The 18040-nt window shown below is 34.0% G+C and overlaps 2 protein-coding genes across 6 annotated transcripts in view; one reads left to right on the top strand and one right to left on the bottom strand.

The window, feature by feature from the left end:
- LOC111057898 overlaps positions 1-18040 on the top strand; it is a 106435-nt gene that overhangs the window by 43924 nt on the left and 44471 nt on the right. The window contains exon 18 of the mRNA XM_039440403.1: positions 6973-7081. Within this exon, the coding sequence (XP_039296337.1) occupies positions 6973-7081 (109 nt within the window). The remainder of the gene's footprint in view (positions 1-6972; positions 7082-18040) is intronic.
- LOC111057899 lies at positions 3131-17510 on the bottom strand. 5 transcript variants are annotated; one of them, XM_022345370.2, is made up of 3 exons: positions 17397-17510; positions 15059-15192; positions 3131-4800 (listed from the first exon to the last, which is right to left on the bottom strand). In XM_022345370.2, the coding sequence occupies exon 3, from the start codon at positions 4787-4789 to the stop codon at positions 3290-3292; it is 1500 nt and encodes a 499-aa protein (XP_022201062.2). In that variant the 5' UTR covers positions 4790-4800; positions 15059-15192; positions 17397-17510; the 3' UTR covers positions 3131-3289. The 5 variants fall into 5 exon arrangements, with proteins under 5 accessions (XP_022201062.2, XP_022201063.2, XP_039296110.1 ...); XM_022345371.2 differs by having other exon boundaries at positions 3131-4789; XM_039440176.1 differs by having other exon boundaries at positions 17402-17509.

Here is an 18040-nt window from a genome sequence, read left to right as displayed (position 1 = left end):
CTGAATCAATTTATCAAGCTTTCAGCTGATCATTATCAGCTTCAATGATAATATCGGGGCACCGAGCTGAGAGCCTGGTCACATGACAGCGACTTACGCTCGGTTGTCGCGCGGTTGGCGAATCGCTCGATTTGCCAGCCTCGTACACATGACAACGATTCATGAGCGGTTTGCCCTCAGTTAATACAGAGGCAAAGGCTGAAATTAAACGTTATACTGGTAATATTTTTCAAAGTTTTTCGATTTGTATACTATCAAAAAGGAAAAGTTTTCTCAGAAAAACATTTTTTTCCGATCATTAATTTTTGAGATATTATGAGTGCTCAAAGTTTAAATTTTTGGAACAGAACATTTCAAATACGGTAAGAGATTTGGAAGATTAATACATTCTGCATGGTATTCAATTTACTAAAAATGACCAAAAATAGCTCATCATGTACCGTACCTAAATAACCTAAAAGATTATGTTCAATTATGTTTTAATGGGGGAGATTGAGTTTATAATTTTTTATACTTTTAAAAAGTTATTTTAACAATAAAAAAATCAATTGACAATCAATGCAGTTGCCATGAAAGTGTAAGCAAATACAATCAATATAAAATTGAAAAATGAAGAATTTTTTTTATATTTGTTCAAGTTAGAGCTGTTTGAATTTTAGTGTCCCAACGTGGGCTAGTTCACCCTACTATGAAATATGATCCTCTACAAACTAACTTACTAACTGAACTGAAAATTGTAATAGAATAAATTTTAATTGAACTAAAATTGTAATAGAATGTGCACTATGTGAACTGCTCTGCTCGAAATCGCTCGGTTGACTGAAGAAATGTATACGCTCTCATGCCTGCTCTAGAATATCGAACCGCCCGGTAACCGAGCGGTTGTAGTCCGAGACTACAAACGCCGCGATTCGCCGGCGACTACTAAAAGCGAACGTTGCATGTGTACTGCAACACCATGTGTATCCCTATACCTAGCAACCGCTCGGTTGGTCAACCGCGCGATAACCGAGCGTAAATCGCTGTCATGTGAACAGGCTCTTAGCTCGTTATTTATTTATTGATCAACAGAACACAATTCTTTAAAATAATTGGGGAAGGACTAACTGGCACAGCCCAAAACTGTTTCTTCCCAGAATTTTGATTTATTCACTATAAATAATTAAAAAAGTAGGTTATGTTCCATACACTTGAATTCACGTCCAATTTTCAGTCCAAACATTTGAAAACAGAAACGTTATAAACGGACCAAATTGAATAACAAAATAACACTCACTAATCACTTAAAACTTTAAATAATGATTAACTTTGAAAATTATGATGAATTTGAAAACATGTTTTTATTTTGAATATGATTATTATTTTTCATCAATTGACCGAACGTAGTGAGGTCTATGTTTCAACAATTTGCTTTTTCGATTTGCTTTGCAAATCCGATTTGCTTTTGTCTGTCTGTATTTAACGCGATTACGGCCAAACGCGTTTATAGAATTCGATGAGATTTGGCAGGAATATTCCTTTTTCAACTGCGCGTTGATGTATACACAAGGTTTTTTGAAATTTTGCATTTTAGGATAATATTAAAAGAAAAGTTATTCCTCCAAACTTTGATATTACTATATATATCATCTACTTTGAAGATAGGATCAATTAGACTATAGAATTATTCATAATCAATCAGCTGACAAGTGATAAGTTATTCATTGCATGCATTACACAGATGTCTGACCGTGCCTATTTCTAAAAACTAGGATTTCAATATTTTTTATGATGCTTGCCCATCAGTATCAATATTTTCACATTTGAAAAACAAATTTAATAGGTGATTGATAATAAAATAAAAAATGATTAATGAACTGAATAATACCGAAGAAATTATAATATTCTTGATTGAAAGAAAATAATTTTAAAATAGTTGATAAATATGTTTATGGAAAAATTATCACGAAACTTGATAAATCATCAAATAGGAAACAAATTCAAACGTGAACTGAGTTTATTAACATAAACTTTAATATCATAAGATTAAACTGTGAATTGTGATTCAACCAAATCAACTAGAACAGGTGACATCAGATACTTGTGGATGAGAAAACTGCGTGAGATCTACTGTTCACAGAACTACTAGTTATGAATAATATGACCTTTCAAAGGTTTCTTCATCTTTTAGGTCGTGTTTATATTTTACAGCTGGCTATATAATGTCAGCTTATGAATTTCAGGGATGAGATATTTTGATTTTCCACTCGCTCACTCACTTCCATTATCCACAGACGACAAAAGTCTCAGCTGTTTTTCCAAGGATGAATTATCCTTTTAATGTCGTTCAGCGAGTTTTCCTAGGGATGAGACCTAGTGCAATCGTATTTTTATATCATAAACCTACAATGTTCCAAATTTTGTGAGAATCGTTAATGGCGTTTTCGTGATACGGTGAAATACAAACATATAAACATCTAAACACAAATTGCTCCTTTAATAGTATAGAATTTAACTACTGTACTATGTACCAAAAAATCTTTAGTTAGTGACTATTCCTATGAGCATGTCGGTGGAGGGGATTTCAAACCGTCGGAAGAAATCCGAGACCGGCAGAACAGTCGTTCTCCGTGGCGGAAAAGTAGAAGATGACGACGAATGAGAAGAGGAAGAAGAATACATGATGGAGAAGGAAAAAGGGGAAAAGGAAAATGTAAAAGAATTTGAAAGATCAGTAAAATATCTATAAATTTATTCTGTATACTACTACTAACACCAAACATTAACAACTGAAGATCTCAATAATTATTACTGTACAAGAAATAGTGTTTCATCCATTTATGGCATGGATGACAGGAAAATTTATTTATTATATTTTTTACAAAAAAGCACACCTTCAAAATGATCGGGAGAGAAAAAGTGGATATCGTGTGCTATTTATTTCCCGAATTCGGATAAGATTACAAATAAAATTGAATTGATACGGAAAGTACAACGCATGTCTGTAATGTTGTTTATGTAAAAAATGTAATAGAATGTTATAGATTACTTTAGGATGTACAGTTACCAATGATCAAGAGGAAACTGGTAGACAGTACTGAAGTTTCGAGTTGAAGGGCTAAATTGATATTATTCAAGAAAACAACTTATGTAGATAATTGATCACATTTGTTATCATTTATTTAATCACTAATAATTTATTTGAATTATGGCAATACCAATAGTTCAAGTTTGCTTGTTCTTATGGTTGAGAGGTCAAGAGATTTTATACTGCATTCTGTTAAATAAATAATGGCATCGTTTCCATCCCTTACTTACACCTATATACTGTGAAATAAGCTTCCGAATCTGAGTAGCATGTTTGAATCATCACCCATTTTGCAGTAATAGCATTTATAAATGTGCAATCACCTAGCCTCAAAGAATGCAGTTTGACACACCTGCGATTCTTCTTCCAATCCCAAACTTCTGTGTATTCGTTTTCGTCCAAACTAATCAAGGCTAAATTATCGAATAAATTGCCCAACAATTCACAATTAGTGCCAACTTGACGCATTGAACTTCTAAACCCCGTTGAAATATCAATTTCTTCATAATCGCCCGTCTCCAAATTATAGAAGAGAAATGAGTTTCCAACAAAAACATATTTATACATACATCTGTTGTCACCACAGTAATATGAGTAGATTAATTGATTTAGATCATTCTTTCGACGCATTTGAATGAAAATTTTATGAAATTCTTCCTCTTCCCCTTCCTCTTCCACTGTAGTAATCATCACAATGAAGTCTCCCGAGCAATGAACCATCTCAACAACTCCCTCAATTGTGAGTTTGGTTGATAGCTTGTTGTTTGTTTTCAAGTTATACTCTTCAATTAGTATTGTATGTTCAAGATGATCTGAGTAGCATAAAATTAGATATCCATCATCTAAAAATATGGGATTTGCATCATAGGATCCTAAAAAACCTCCATCCTCGATGCCAAGCATGGGTGGTATACGAGAAAGTGTTAACTGTAGAGATTTCTTATTCCATACATATAGGGATTCACAGGTTGAAGCTACAATGTAGTTGGTGTCCATGGTGAGAAAATACTGATCCTCTGTATTATTGATTATGAGAGATGGTGTAAGAGTTTGCACCTTGCAGTCTTTGAATGAACACTTGTCACATGTTGAGAGAGCAATGTATTGTACTTTACCGTCCTCTAATAGCCACACTATAAAGTCCCTCATCACGCAGACGATCGAAACACTATCTAAAGCAAAGTCCACTGCCAAAGTACAAACAAGCTTCACCTCTGATTTAAAACTGAATAATTTCAAAACAACTTCCCCATTCTCAAGCTCCCCCAACACTGGGTAATAGATACAATCTTGAGGAGCACTTGATGTATATTCCACATTAGGTCCTATTTCCCTATCCACTGGTTTTAGGCCATATCTTGTTGGAACCAAGTTGAATTCTGTGATACAACCGTGACTCCAGTTGTACTTCAGTTGGTTACGTTGTTGTATAATCTGTTTGTAAGGATTGGATGCTGGTAAAGTGGGGGATGGACTCTGATTGAGTGATGTATTTGAATCAGTGGGGGTCGAGGAGGAAGAGGAGTGTAATTCACAGTTCATATTTGTTGGCAGCCAGCTAAGATCACTTTTAGTCACGAATTTCCTCCACAGCTTGACACTGTTAGCTGCTTCATTCCAGGCTCGATTCACGCCACTGCAGGCTACCAGATCCTTCAGTTCGAGGTTCGAGAAAATCACCTCCAGAAGATCGGGGAACAGCCATTCTGCCGTCGATCCCATCTGTGCATTCACTAAAAATATTAAAAGGCATTCACTAAAAATGTCACTTCGACATTACACTATTATTACACTGATATTACAATGTCACTTCACTTTACTAGGTCACTTCGATTCAAGAATACAAACTCCAACTGAAAAAAAGTTTAAATGTTCAACTGAAAAAAATTCTCTCAAGTTCAAATAGTTTCTGATGTGTATTTCACTTTCTGTTCCATTCTGACACCAAATTTAATCACAGATTCTGTTCTATTTTTAAATTTAATTACATATGTTATCAAACCATTCACTCACTTTTCATTACCCACGAACAAGCTAGAAGTTCAGGTGGGCATCATCAGCAATAATAAAAACTATTTCAAAAAATGATGAAGCTACATCACTTCAATCTGAGTATGTGAAAAAACAAAATCATTTTAACTAAAGTGGAATAGTTATGACTACAGATATCACTTTCACAAAAGAGCAGCAGAATCTGAAATGTATTATTTGCTAAAGCTCAGTACTGTATGACGGAAGATTTTATCAAATTGATGATTATAATCGTGAATTGAATTTTGAATAGAGTGTGTTATCAGTACTAAAGCGATATTGGGTTGAAAACTTTTACAGTGATATTCATATTATACTGTCAGCATTGATAGAATGGAGAGCCTTGATCTTATCTATAGGGAATGCTGACAGTTTTAAGGCATTTTTTTGTGCAAAGGCTGAAAAAATCTTTCTACTATAGTGAGGTCCACGTTATAATGACAGTATTTGATCAACTTTGGTCTTGCTATCCTTGTCCATCATTCGACAAAGCCGGTGGTACTATCCTTCTCTAGGTCCTCAATGATGCCAATTTTGTTTTTGTTAGTGTAGAAATATAGTAATTAATTAATGCAGAGAATCGGCATCGCTATTCTTCTATCTTTATCCACTGCCATTATAACGTGGACCTCACTAGTCATATTTTTCAAAGTTTTTCGATTTTCTTACTATCAAGCTATCAAAATAAAAACGTTTTCTCAGGAAAACATTTTACAGATGGAAATTACTGAGATTATGCATTTATTCAAATGCTAATGAATTAATTATTATTATTATTAAATGAAATTCCAATTTAGGAGTTTACTCTGTTGTCAGTATTTGTAGTAGCAAGTCGCAAGTCTTCGGGTGATTTACAGCATTCAATTTGGAATTACGTTTAGTAACAAATCATTTTTTTCCGATCATTACTTTTTGAGCGTATAAAGTTTAAATTTTTGGGACAGATCATTTCAAATTCGGTAAGAGATAAATTCATTAAGTTCTAATGATGAATTCTTCATGGTATTGTTGATTGAATAAAACAAACATTTCCTCTATGGTATGACCTACAGAAAGGTTTTCTTGAAATAGCCTACAAAGATGCTTTTATAATATAATTGTTGCTAATAAAATTCAGATTGAATTTCTTAAAAATGCATAGAGAGCCAGACTGAAAACAACGATCGGAGAGCTTTAGAAGATATTAATCAAAGGGAAATTTATCCTAGAAATGTGTAAGGAAGCTAAAGTCAGATATAGTCCAGTCAATATAGACATAAAAAAGGGGGTGTGCTTGCAATTTATTTTGTAGTTCTGATTTTTTAATATATTATTTAGTTACACAAGAGAAGTTCAGAACCAATTTCTTCATGCAAAATTTCCTTGTGCTAGATACAGAATGGCCCAAAAATCACGTATTTTCGGCTCATTTTCCAGTTTTCAGCTATTTCTGCCAAATCTCGTGATCAGACAAAAAATTTGCTTACGCCTTTTTTTAGATAATAAAATTCTGAAAAGAATGAGATTCGGAACTCTCTATCTCCATTAAGTACTGAGTTATGATTTTTCAAAAATGTGTGAAATTTGAAGAAAAAATAAATTTTGATGAATTTTAGTTTTTGATCAACAATATCTTCCGATTGTTACCATTTAGATGTATAATTCAAAATCTCTCTGGGCGTATTTTTTTGCTCTACAATGTGAGATCAGGTAGAGCGCTCTATCTCATATAGATTTCCGGGTACACCTGACAACGATGCTCCTTGTATTGTGAAAAACACCTAATTTTCAGCTTTAACCATAATCACCAACTACATTTTCCTCACATTGATATTTCGCACAATGATATAAGTTCATGAGAATATGTTCCATTCCTACATTTTTTTTTTCTACAGGAAACTCCTTTCGTGAAACCTCCTATTCTAAATGCTGGCTTCACACATGCTGGTCTTATACGCAATAAACAACTCATCATGTGGGGTCAGACTGCTAATGGTTGCTTAGGTAAGTGCTCTCACATTATAATTCATCTAGCAAGGGTCTATTTTAAAACTTCTGAAAACTGAAAACTTAACCGAGTGGAATCTTGAAGAGTTTGAAGTACTGTAGGCGTAGAACCATCCTCGGTTAATTAAAACACAAAGGAACACATATAGTCATTTTGACCGATAAGCTCATATTTAGACTTTTCGTCTGGTTTTGAAGACTTTTTTCTTGAAATATATCATCAAGGATCAATGTAATTAGTAATACTGCAAGGTTCCAGGGGTGCACTCATGCTGGAAAGCTGGTTTTCGAAAGCAAATTGTATAATGTACATCCAGGTAGTGCTTATCCATGTCTAATAATAAATAATGATTTTGTATATATACACATTATTTAGATTAATTATACTTACACGTTATTATTATTATATATCTAGTAATGAATAAATTAGAGTTCCTGTTCTAGATTATTTACAAGTAGGTTGGGATATGTAGGTTAGCATACTAAATAAATAAAATATTTATTATATATCAAGACTACGTGCCTTGAACTGATTGGTTATGTGCGATATAGGTGTGTCTATAGTGGAGGGAAAGTTACTATGATTGACTGGCATCACACTTAACCAGTTCTGCCACAACAACAGGACAAAAATGTGCATCTGTCAATCTGACCGTTGTATTTCTATAGGTGTTAAGAATCTATATACAAAATTTCAAGTTAATTTCATTCCAGTAGTTTATACACGTCAAACATAATTTTCCGATCTCGAACGTGAATAAGCCAGTTCTTTCCTTTATTATAGTATAGATTAAGTTCTTCAACTTGGAACTCAACTCAATTCAATTTCTTTATTCCAATATAAAACACTGTACAAAATAAAATAGAATAATCATGGAATAATCATTTCCCCGCATGGACTGCTGATCCGTGCGCGGGGAAGAGTACCCAATCAATAACTCATATTAATTCAAGTTTAGCATATAAAAAATATGTTAAATAGTCAGACTGTATCAACGACGATTTACATAGCACAAGTACTGACTCAGAACTAACGATTTAACAACATTAGAATAGAATAACATTAAATAGAAAGTAGAATCTAAAAGCAGAAGATAAATAGTAATAATAAATTATAATAAATAAAAGAAACTCAGGTGAGACATGAAGGGCTTGAAACACAAAATCACAATCTAGTGAGGTTTGTGGATAAATATGTGCCAATTGCTTTATGTCCCTATATGTCAATTCCAGCAGCACCGCGGCTGCCACCCGGCCGATTGAGCGGAGCCAAAAACCCACTCTCTTTTTGTAGGCGGCAGCACCAAGCTCTTCTGCATCTATGATTGTGGGAGGTTTCGATAAATCAAATGGGAAAGTAGAGAGGGGTTACTGTTCAGTGACGTTAAGGTTGATCTGGGAAAGTTATTTCCGTAATTTATTCGGTGTCTGGTTGGATAATCATGTTTTAAGTTTGTAAAGATATTAGTTTTATTTGTTTTTATAATAAACTAACATAATAAAGTGACAGAACTCAAATCTTGTTTCGAAACCTTCCACAACCTGACAAAATTGGGCAGGTTATTAATTTAGTTACCAATTTTAACCATCTGTGTCGAAGAGGTAGTCTCTCTGAATTATAGTTCTATATTAACATATGGTATGTACATTTCAATTATTATAATATATTCACGTCCCATGTATGAAATTTGAACATTAATAATTCTGGAAAATATAGAAGGAAATTTGGGCTTCAAGGTGCACGAGATTGATATTTTTAGAATCTATGTGAAAAATTTGGAGATCTAAATAATTATTTCCGTTCTTCCGGTATGCAATCCACAAGTTCACATGGTTTGATGGCAACAAACACAACCCTACTCTCTCTTATTATATAGATAAATCCATTAAACAGGTAGCTAAACTTTAATTATGAATAATTACTTTTATTTTTACTTTCCTTGCCCTATTACCATAGGTAAGGAAAGTATTGCTTTCCGAAAAAAATTAAGGTACCCCAATCTCTAAATTTCTATACGTTTCAAGGTACCCTGAGTCCAAAAAAGTGGTTTTTGGGTATTGGTCTGTATGTGTGTGTGTGTGTGTGTGTGTGTGTGTGTGTGTGTGTTGTGTGTGTGTGTGTGTGTATGAGTGTATGTGCGTCTGTGTACACGATATCTCATCTCCCAATTGACGGAATGATTTGAAATTTGGAACTTAAGGTCCTTACACTATAAGGATCCGACACGAACAATTTCAATCAAAAGCAATTCAAGATGGCGGCTGAAATGGCGTAAATGTTGTCAAAAACAGGGTTTTTCGCGATTTTCTCGAAAATGGCTCCAACGATTTTGATCAAATTCATACCTAAAATAGTCATTGATAAGCTATATCAACTGCCACAAGTCTCATATCTGTAAAAATTCCAGGAGCTCCGCCCCATCTATGCAAAGTTTGATTTTAGATTTCCAATTATTAGGTCTCAGATATAATTAAATGAAAAATTTTGAGTGAAAAGATTCAGCATGGAAATCTCTTCAATTAATGTCCAGTAACATTTTCACCTAAAATTGAAAATAAGCTTGAAATTTGAGAAAATGTGATTATTCAATTGCAAACTGTTGGCAACTGTTGATTCTATCAATTCATTCACTATGAAGAGATAGCAGATCTCGTGTGTATCCAGCGTTATTGTCCTGTCACCAGCTGGCTCAGATCTTTGTATAGTAAACTAGTATGCGCGGGAACACTAGCGTCAGGTGATCAAATTTCACAACGGCAAGGAAAGTTGTGTGAGTGCGCCACACCAGATTTGTTTTTGTAATTATTTATTAAACTTTCAATCTGCTATCAAAATACTTGAATTAGCTAAACATTAATACTCAATTACAATAATACATTATAGCCTACTAATGTGATCCCACTTGATAATTAATCCAAAATAATAATATTTATATAATAGCATATGTAGACAGTTCAATAAGTCTATTTTCAAACTATCTTATGCTACTTTTTTATGGTGAAAGTGAGTAGTACAATATTTTATGCTACTACTGATGGTTCTCAAGTCATCAATCAAAGTGGCAGATTGATCATTTGTGTTGACCTACAAGAGTAGGTGATATTGTAGGCCTAAATCAAAATGTGAGTGACGCTCATGCGTTTTTTATAATATCAAAATACACTTAATACTTTTATAAGTAAAACAAATTGATGATGTCACTTTCTTTAAACATGCAGTAGTTCTGAGTTACAAACTCATGCATAGACCAACACATACCTACACTTCCCCCTCCCCCCTTGAGTGGAAGAGGGGGCTCTTATTGCCTCAACTTCGCCCACAGTAATTTTAATGCTTTTTAAAGTGTAAAAATAACAGCATTTATATCTGTAGGAAATATTTCATTTCGAAAGTTACCATCCCACACATGATCTTAACCTTCATCCGCTCGCGCCTTGTGGAGTTACAATTCCGCTCGCGCGGCGGCAATTTGGCCGCCCTTGATTTTTTTTAGGTTTATTCATTCCCAAAGTGTATAAGATATTTCCAATGTCACTGATTACAAGTACTACCCTATAATATAAGTTATTACAGGGATATAATCTGATTTTGTAAATCATATAGCTTATAATGACCTATAATATTTATGTAGCCTCCATGAAGTTTTAAGGCTGGTATTAGACTATGATGACTCGTTATAAAATATCTATAATCATTTGATAAGTCATTTATCTAATTATTGACATACAAGCTGGCACGGCGAACTTCGTACCGCCAAATAGTTAATGCATCTCATGACAAACTTTAGCTGAATGCACACCTGAGGAGGCGCGATGCGGCATTTTGCATCCAGGTGCTTCTTGCTTATTGGTTTAAATGGTAGAACTTGCACACACTGAATCGGGCATGGCGTGGAAGGATGTGATAAGGCAATCTCCATTTTAAGATCAACACTTTCTATCACCAAGCCGCGCCTCCTCAGGTGTGCTTAGCCTTAGCTTAATCTGATGCATCACTATATTTTTATGAAAATTATCCAACAATCTTCAGTATTTACATTATTTTATACCTCAACATGGACTTCCTATGTGCTTAGTTAGTTGTGCAGCAGTTTTAAAATTTCAGTATTAAAATTTTAGTATAGGCCTATAAATTTCCCAACTGCTAAATAAATAATGTACTAAAAATCAATTAATTGACCGAGCGAAGTGAGGTCTAAGATTCAAGTCGACGGTTTGGCATTTCTCTTAATGTTTGAATGTTTAAATGTTTATATGTTGCGCATTTACGGCGAAACGTGGTAATAGATTATCATGAAATTTGACAGGTATGTTCCTTTTTTAATTGCGCGTCGACGTATATACAAGGTTTTTGGAAATTTTGCATTTCAAGGATAATATAAAAGGAAAAAGGAGCCTCCTTCATACGCCAATATCAGAGTAAAAATCAGACTATAGAATTATTCATCATAAATCAGCTGACAAGTGATTACACAGATGTGTGGAGAAGCCATAAGGTCTTTAGTTTCAATCAGGTACTTGTGGATGAGAATACTGCGTGAGGTCTACTGTTCACAGAACTACTAGTTTTAAACACCGAAGACAGCACAATTATTCGAAACAAAGCAATGTCTTTAGAGCATGTAAGTCTTTAACCCGAGGCCACACTGCTGGATGGTTACACACAGAACAGTCATTTTGATTTTAGTCAGGGCGTTTAGAATATAAGACATGTGCGGTTAAGGATCAGCTCACACTCTTGTCTACTATCTACCGACGGCTGTTGGGTGACACAATGATTATAACGGCTGATTTTTATTTCTGTGTGTGACCAGCTCACAAATCTCCCATAAGGATTACATGTAAACTTTAAACGACCGTAGGAAAGAGTCCTGAAGTCGGATTATAAATTCGATGGGCCATAAACCTGGTCCTGAATATGACGAACACAACTAAAAAAAATCATCAAATTCGGTGCACACATAAAAAGTTATTGAATGTCAAAATTTGAGGCTCGATTTTTATTTATATATAGATTATTTGAAAAAACAGATAACAGAAGAAAATTCTTCACAGCCATAGAATTATAAATTCAATATTATAAGACTTACCTCAAGTATGGTTTCAGTCAACAGAGGCAATTTATGCTTTACAAAGTCGATATGAGCCCTCGCCACATCTGCATGAACTATATATGATTCGCACAGCAATCTGTCACTCAGACACTCCCAGAAACCATCCGCCACTACAACAAACCAACACAAATCAAATTAAAATTCAATCTTAAAAAATAACATAAATGTTTAAAAATTGTCTATTTGAAAAATCTGGTGTGGTATACTCGAATGAATCGGTCGTCATTTTTGAGAAAATCGTGAAAAACATGGTTTTTTAGTAACTATCCGCCATTTTTCTCAAGAATATTACGGAGCTCCTGCAATTTTCCCAGGAATGAGACTCATGTCAGTAGATAGGGCTCATAAATCTATGGTATTAATTTGAAGAAAATCCTTGGAGCCGTTTTCGAGAAAACCGTGAAAAACATGGTTTTTTAGTAATTATCCGCCATTTTTCTCAAGAATATTACGGAGCTCCTGCAATTTTCCCAGAAATGAGACTCATGTCAGTTGATAGGGCTTATAAATAGCTATCCATGGTATAAATTTGAAGAAAATCGTTGAAGCAGTTTTCGAGAAAACCGTGAACATGGTTTTTTAGTAGTTATCCGCCATTTTTCTCAAGAATATTACGGAGCTCCTGCAATTTTCCCAGAAATGAGACTCATGTCAGTTGATAGGGCTTATAAATAGCTATCCATGGTATAAATTTGAAGAAAATCGTTAGAGCCGTTTTTGAGAAAATCGTGAAAAACATGGGTTTTTAGTAATTATCCGCCATTTTTTCCGCTATCTTGAATTTAATTTTATTGAATTTTTTATTTTCGGGAAAGCAATACTTTCCTTACCTAAGGTAGTAGGGCAAGGAAAGTAAAAACCATATAGTTACTTATTTTAGCGTATGACAGATACACGAGAAATATATAGCTCATGAGTCTCAAATGCCTAGATATACACTGTATATTCCCAAATTCTTTTAAATGTTGTGTAGTTTTCGATCATGAGAACATAAGTTTGTCTGACCGCTTTGAACCAGATTGTTGATTGTTTTTTCAACCAGATTGTTAATTGAAGTATTCAGTTTTTATGCATTATTCATTTTTAGGCCAAGGTCATTAATAATTTTACAATTTATATCTGTAGGAAATATTTCATTTCGAAAGTTACCATCCCACACATGATCTTAACCTTCATCCGCTCGCGCCTTGTGGAGTTACAATTCCGCTCGCGCGGCGGCAATTTGGCCGCCCTTGATTTTTTTTAGGTTTATTCATTCCCAAAGTGTATAAGATATTTCCAATGTCACTGATTACAAGTACTACCCTATAATATAAGTTATTACAGGGATATAATCTGATTTTGTAAATCATATAGCTTATAATGACCTATAATATTTATGTAGCCTCCATGAAGTTTTAAGGCTGGTATTAGACTATGATTACTCGTTATAAAATATCTATAATCATTTTGATAAGTCATTTATCTAATTATTGACATACTAGCTGGCACGGCGAACTTCGTACCGCCAAATAGCTAATGCATTTCATGACAAACTTTAGCTGAATGCACACCTGAGGAGGCGCGATGCGGCATTTTTCATCCAGGTGCTTCTTGCTTATTGGTTTAAATGGTAGAACTTAAACACACTGAATCGGGCATGGCGTGGAAGGGTGTGATAAGGCAATCTCCATTTTAAGATCAACACTTTCTTTCACCAAGCCGCGCCTCCTCAGGCGTGCTTAGCGTTAGCTTAATCTGATGCATCACTATATTTTTATGAAAATTATCCAACAATCGTCAGTATTTACATTTATACCTCAACATGGACTTCCTATATGCTTAGTTAGTTGTGCAGCAGTTTTAAAATTTCAGTATTAAAATTTTAGTATGGGCCTATAAATTTCCCAACTGCTAAATAAATAATGTACTAAAAATCAATTAATTGACCGAGCGAAGTGAGGTATAGGATTCAAGTCGACGATTTGGCATTTCTCTTAATGTTTAAATGTTTGATTGTTTAAATGTTTATATGTTGCGCATTTAAGGCGAAACGCGGTAATAGATTTTCATGAAATTCGACAGGTATGTTCCTTTTTTAATTGCGCGTCGACGTATATACAAGGTTTTTGGAAATTTTGCATTTCAAGGATAATATAAAAGGAGAAAGGAGCCTCCTTCTTACGCCAAGTAAAAATTCAGACTATAGAATTATTCATCATAAATCAGCTGACAAGTGATTACACAGATGTGTGGAGAAGCCAGTCAATTGCTGTATTTCCATAAGGTCTTTAGTTTCAATCAGGTACTTGTGGATGAGAATACTGCGTGAGGTCTACTGTTCACAGAACTACTAGTTTCAAACACCGAAGACAGCACAATTATTCGAAACAAAGCAATGTCTTTAGAGCATGTAAGTCTCTAACCCGAGGCCACACTGCTTAATGGTTACACACGGAACAGTCATTTTGATTGTAGTCAGGGCGTTTAGAATATAAGACATGTGCGGTTAAGGATCAGCTCACACTCTTGTCTACTATCTACCGACGGCTGTTGGGTGACACAATGATTATAACGGCTGATTTTTATTTCTGTGTGTGACCAGCTCACAAATCTCCCATAAGGATTACATGTAAACTTTAAACGACCGTAGGAAAGAGTCCTGAAGTCGGATTATAAATTCGATGGGCCATAAACCTGGTCCTGAATATGACGAACACAACTAAAAAAAATCATCAAATTCGGTGCACACATAAAAAGTTATTGAATGTCAAAATTTGAGGCTCGATTTTTATTTATATATAGATTATTTGAAAAAACAGATAACAGAAGAAAATTCTTCACAGCCATAGAATTATAAATTCAATATTATAAGACTTACCTCAAGTATGGTTTCAGTCAACAGAGGCAATTTATGCTTTACAAAGTCGATATGAGCCCTCGCCACATCTGCATGAACTATATATGATTCGCACAGCAATCTGTCACTCAGACACTCCCAGAAACCATCCGCCACTACAACAAACCAACACAAATCAAATTAAAATTCAATCTTAAAAAATAACATAAATGTTTAAAAATTGTCTATTTGAAAAATCTGGTGTGGTATACTCGAATGAATCGGTCGTCATTTTTGAGAAAATCGTGAAAAACATGGTTTTTTAGTAACTATCCGCCATTTTTCTCAAGAATATTACGGAGCTCCTGCAATTTTCCCAGGAATGAGACTCATGTCAGTAGATAGGGCCTATAAATAGCTATCTATGGTATAAATTTGAAGAAAATCCTTGGAGCCGTTTTCGGGAAAACCGTGAAAAACATGGTTTTTTAGTAATTATTCGCCATTTTTCTCAAGAATATTACGGAGCTCCTGCAATTTTCCCAGAAATGAGACTCATGTCAGTTGATAGGGCTTATAAATAGCTATCCATGGTATAAATTTGAAGAAAATCGTTGAAGCAGTTTTCGAGAAAACCGTGAATAACATGGTTTTTTAGTGATTATCCACCATTTTTCTCAAGAATATTACGGAGCTCCTGCAATTTTCCCAGAAATGAGACTCATGTCAGTGATAGGGCTTATAAATAGCTATCCATGGTATAAATTTGAAGAAAATCGTTAGAGCCGTTTTTGAGAAAATCGTGAAAAACATGGGTTTTTAGTAATTATCCGCCATTTTTTCCGCTATCTTGAATTTAATTTTATTGAATTTTTTATTTTCGGGAAAGCAATACTTTCCTTACCTAAGGTAGTAGGGCAAGGAAAGTAAAAACCATATAGTTACTTATTTTAGCGTATGACAGATACACGAGAAATATATAGCTCATGAGTCTCAAATGCCTAGATATACACTGTATATTCCCAAATTCTTTTAAATGTTGTGTAGTTTTCGATCATGAGAACATAAGTTTGTCTGACCGCTTTGAACCAGATTGTTGATTGTTTTTTCAACCAGATTGTTAATTGAAGTATTCAGTTTTTATGCATTATTCATTTTTAGGCCAAGGTCATTAATAATTTTACAATTAATATGTTAAATACTAATAGACTCAAGTATGTTCTGACAACTGCCTCTTCTCCAGTAGCATGAACTTCAATCAGCCCTCCATGATATTAGAATTGTGGACACTCAGATATGTCAAAATTTGAGGCTCTGTTTTTATTTATATAGATGACCATAGTTGATCTATTATGGTATTAGTACATTTATTATTGTAATATATAAATGTAATTATATAACTGTAATAATTTTAAAGAGTAATATTTTTCATCAAGGGTATTTGATAATTCATTTATGTCATAGAATCAGTGTAATAACGGCCATACTAGTCATATAATAAGTTGTTCATTTTTGAAATATCGGGGATAGGCTAAAATGAAAAAAATTTAGTTACTTCTCAAAAATTTTGATAAATATCTATTTGATAATGAGTAAAGGTCTTTACAATCCACTAGACCTTGGAAGTATCTAATTCACTTCTATGTTTTTTGCAGTTAGGCTATTACAATTTTACAAGCCATAAAAGATAACTTAAATAAATAAATAAATACATTACAAATTTGTTTTGAGATGAAAATTATGCATTGTAATGTGAATAAAAATGATAAATTTGAAGAGATATTTCCAGAAAAATTCTTAGTGGAGATCCCAACACAAGCGCTCGCGCGGGCGGCAATTTGGCCGCTCACTGGTAGTCACACGATAAAAATTACTCCTATGCTCAAGCAAGTCACCAACTGAGCTGGATAAGGGCTGAAGAAGTTAAAGAAGATAGTGGGGGAGGATTACATGACACTCTAACCACTCACTAATTGCCAGATTAGGAAATAAAACAAAAATTCTAAAAATGTGGCCAATTTGCTGCTTGCGCGAGTGGATGAAGGTTAAGTAACAAACTCAGCAAAAATAAATACGGTATTCAGTCATCAAAATGAGCTCAAAGAATTAGGCTGTTTTGTGTGAAAAAGAAAGTTGTATAAACTAAAATAAACATAAGTTTATAAGGTAATATGGGAGAATCTTTTTTCAAAATAAGGTATCCTACATTTTGAGGGCTCATGTCCGAGATTGAATTGAACGGGAAGTGTTTTGTAAAAAAGTGAAGATATTGGCTAACGTTACTAATTACGGCACATTTGTATCTCAAGAATTTTCAAAGATATCGACTCGACGAAATTTAAAATTATTAATAACAATAATATTATCAATTTTGGCTTACCTAACCTATAATGTTTTTACACGCGCGTCTTGCTGTAGGCCTGTAGAAAAGGAAAAAAGGAATGCACGAGCGTCTCGCTGTAGAAATGTTCCTCTAGCATAGAGGAGTATGCACATGCGCTGTTAACGTAGTTGTTAGAGCAGTTCCGTTCACTGTGATAACTGTTACTGAGCTGTGACTGGCATTCATTGGAACTGCAACTGATTCGCTAATGCACGAAAACTCAACAAACCCTCTTTATATGGAAATCAAAACTTGTAACAACCTCTTAAATTATTAAAGTTGGAAAATACTTTCATTGATTCATTGGACCCTGGAAACACTGCTAGGTTTTCAAGTTTAATGTATCAAATTTATAAAACTCTAAACCAGCACTTTTTTATGCTTTGTCGATTTCTGATGGCTATGATGCAATTGTTCTATGCTCTATTCACTCATGTTAGAGTAAAAAATCCAATACTGAAAAAACAGAGTTTTCTTATTGTAGAATAAGGCTGCAGTGAAATATAAACGTCCTATGTGTGAAAAATGTTTTAATTTGGCTATTATACCAATAAATCAATCTAATCGTAGAATGTACAAATACATTTTAATTACTGTCACTTCACATTTTGTCATAATTTTTATAAAACGACAGTCAATGT

The sequence above is a fragment of the Nilaparvata lugens genome, chromosome 13 (genome assembly GCF_014356525.2).
Source record: "Nilaparvata lugens isolate BPH chromosome 13, ASM1435652v1, whole genome shotgun sequence".
NCBI classification, from domain to species: Eukaryota; Metazoa; Arthropoda; class Insecta; order Hemiptera; family Delphacidae; genus Nilaparvata; species Nilaparvata lugens.
Note: the sequence above shows the minus strand (reverse complement) of the source record. Positions and strands in the feature narration are given on the sequence as shown.

Bases quoted from the DNA above. Each gene is read 5' to 3' on its own strand.
- LOC111057899 (XM_022345370.2), bottom strand. From the start codon at position 4,789: ATGGGATCGACGGCAGAATGGCTGTTCCCCGATCTTCTGGAGGTGATT.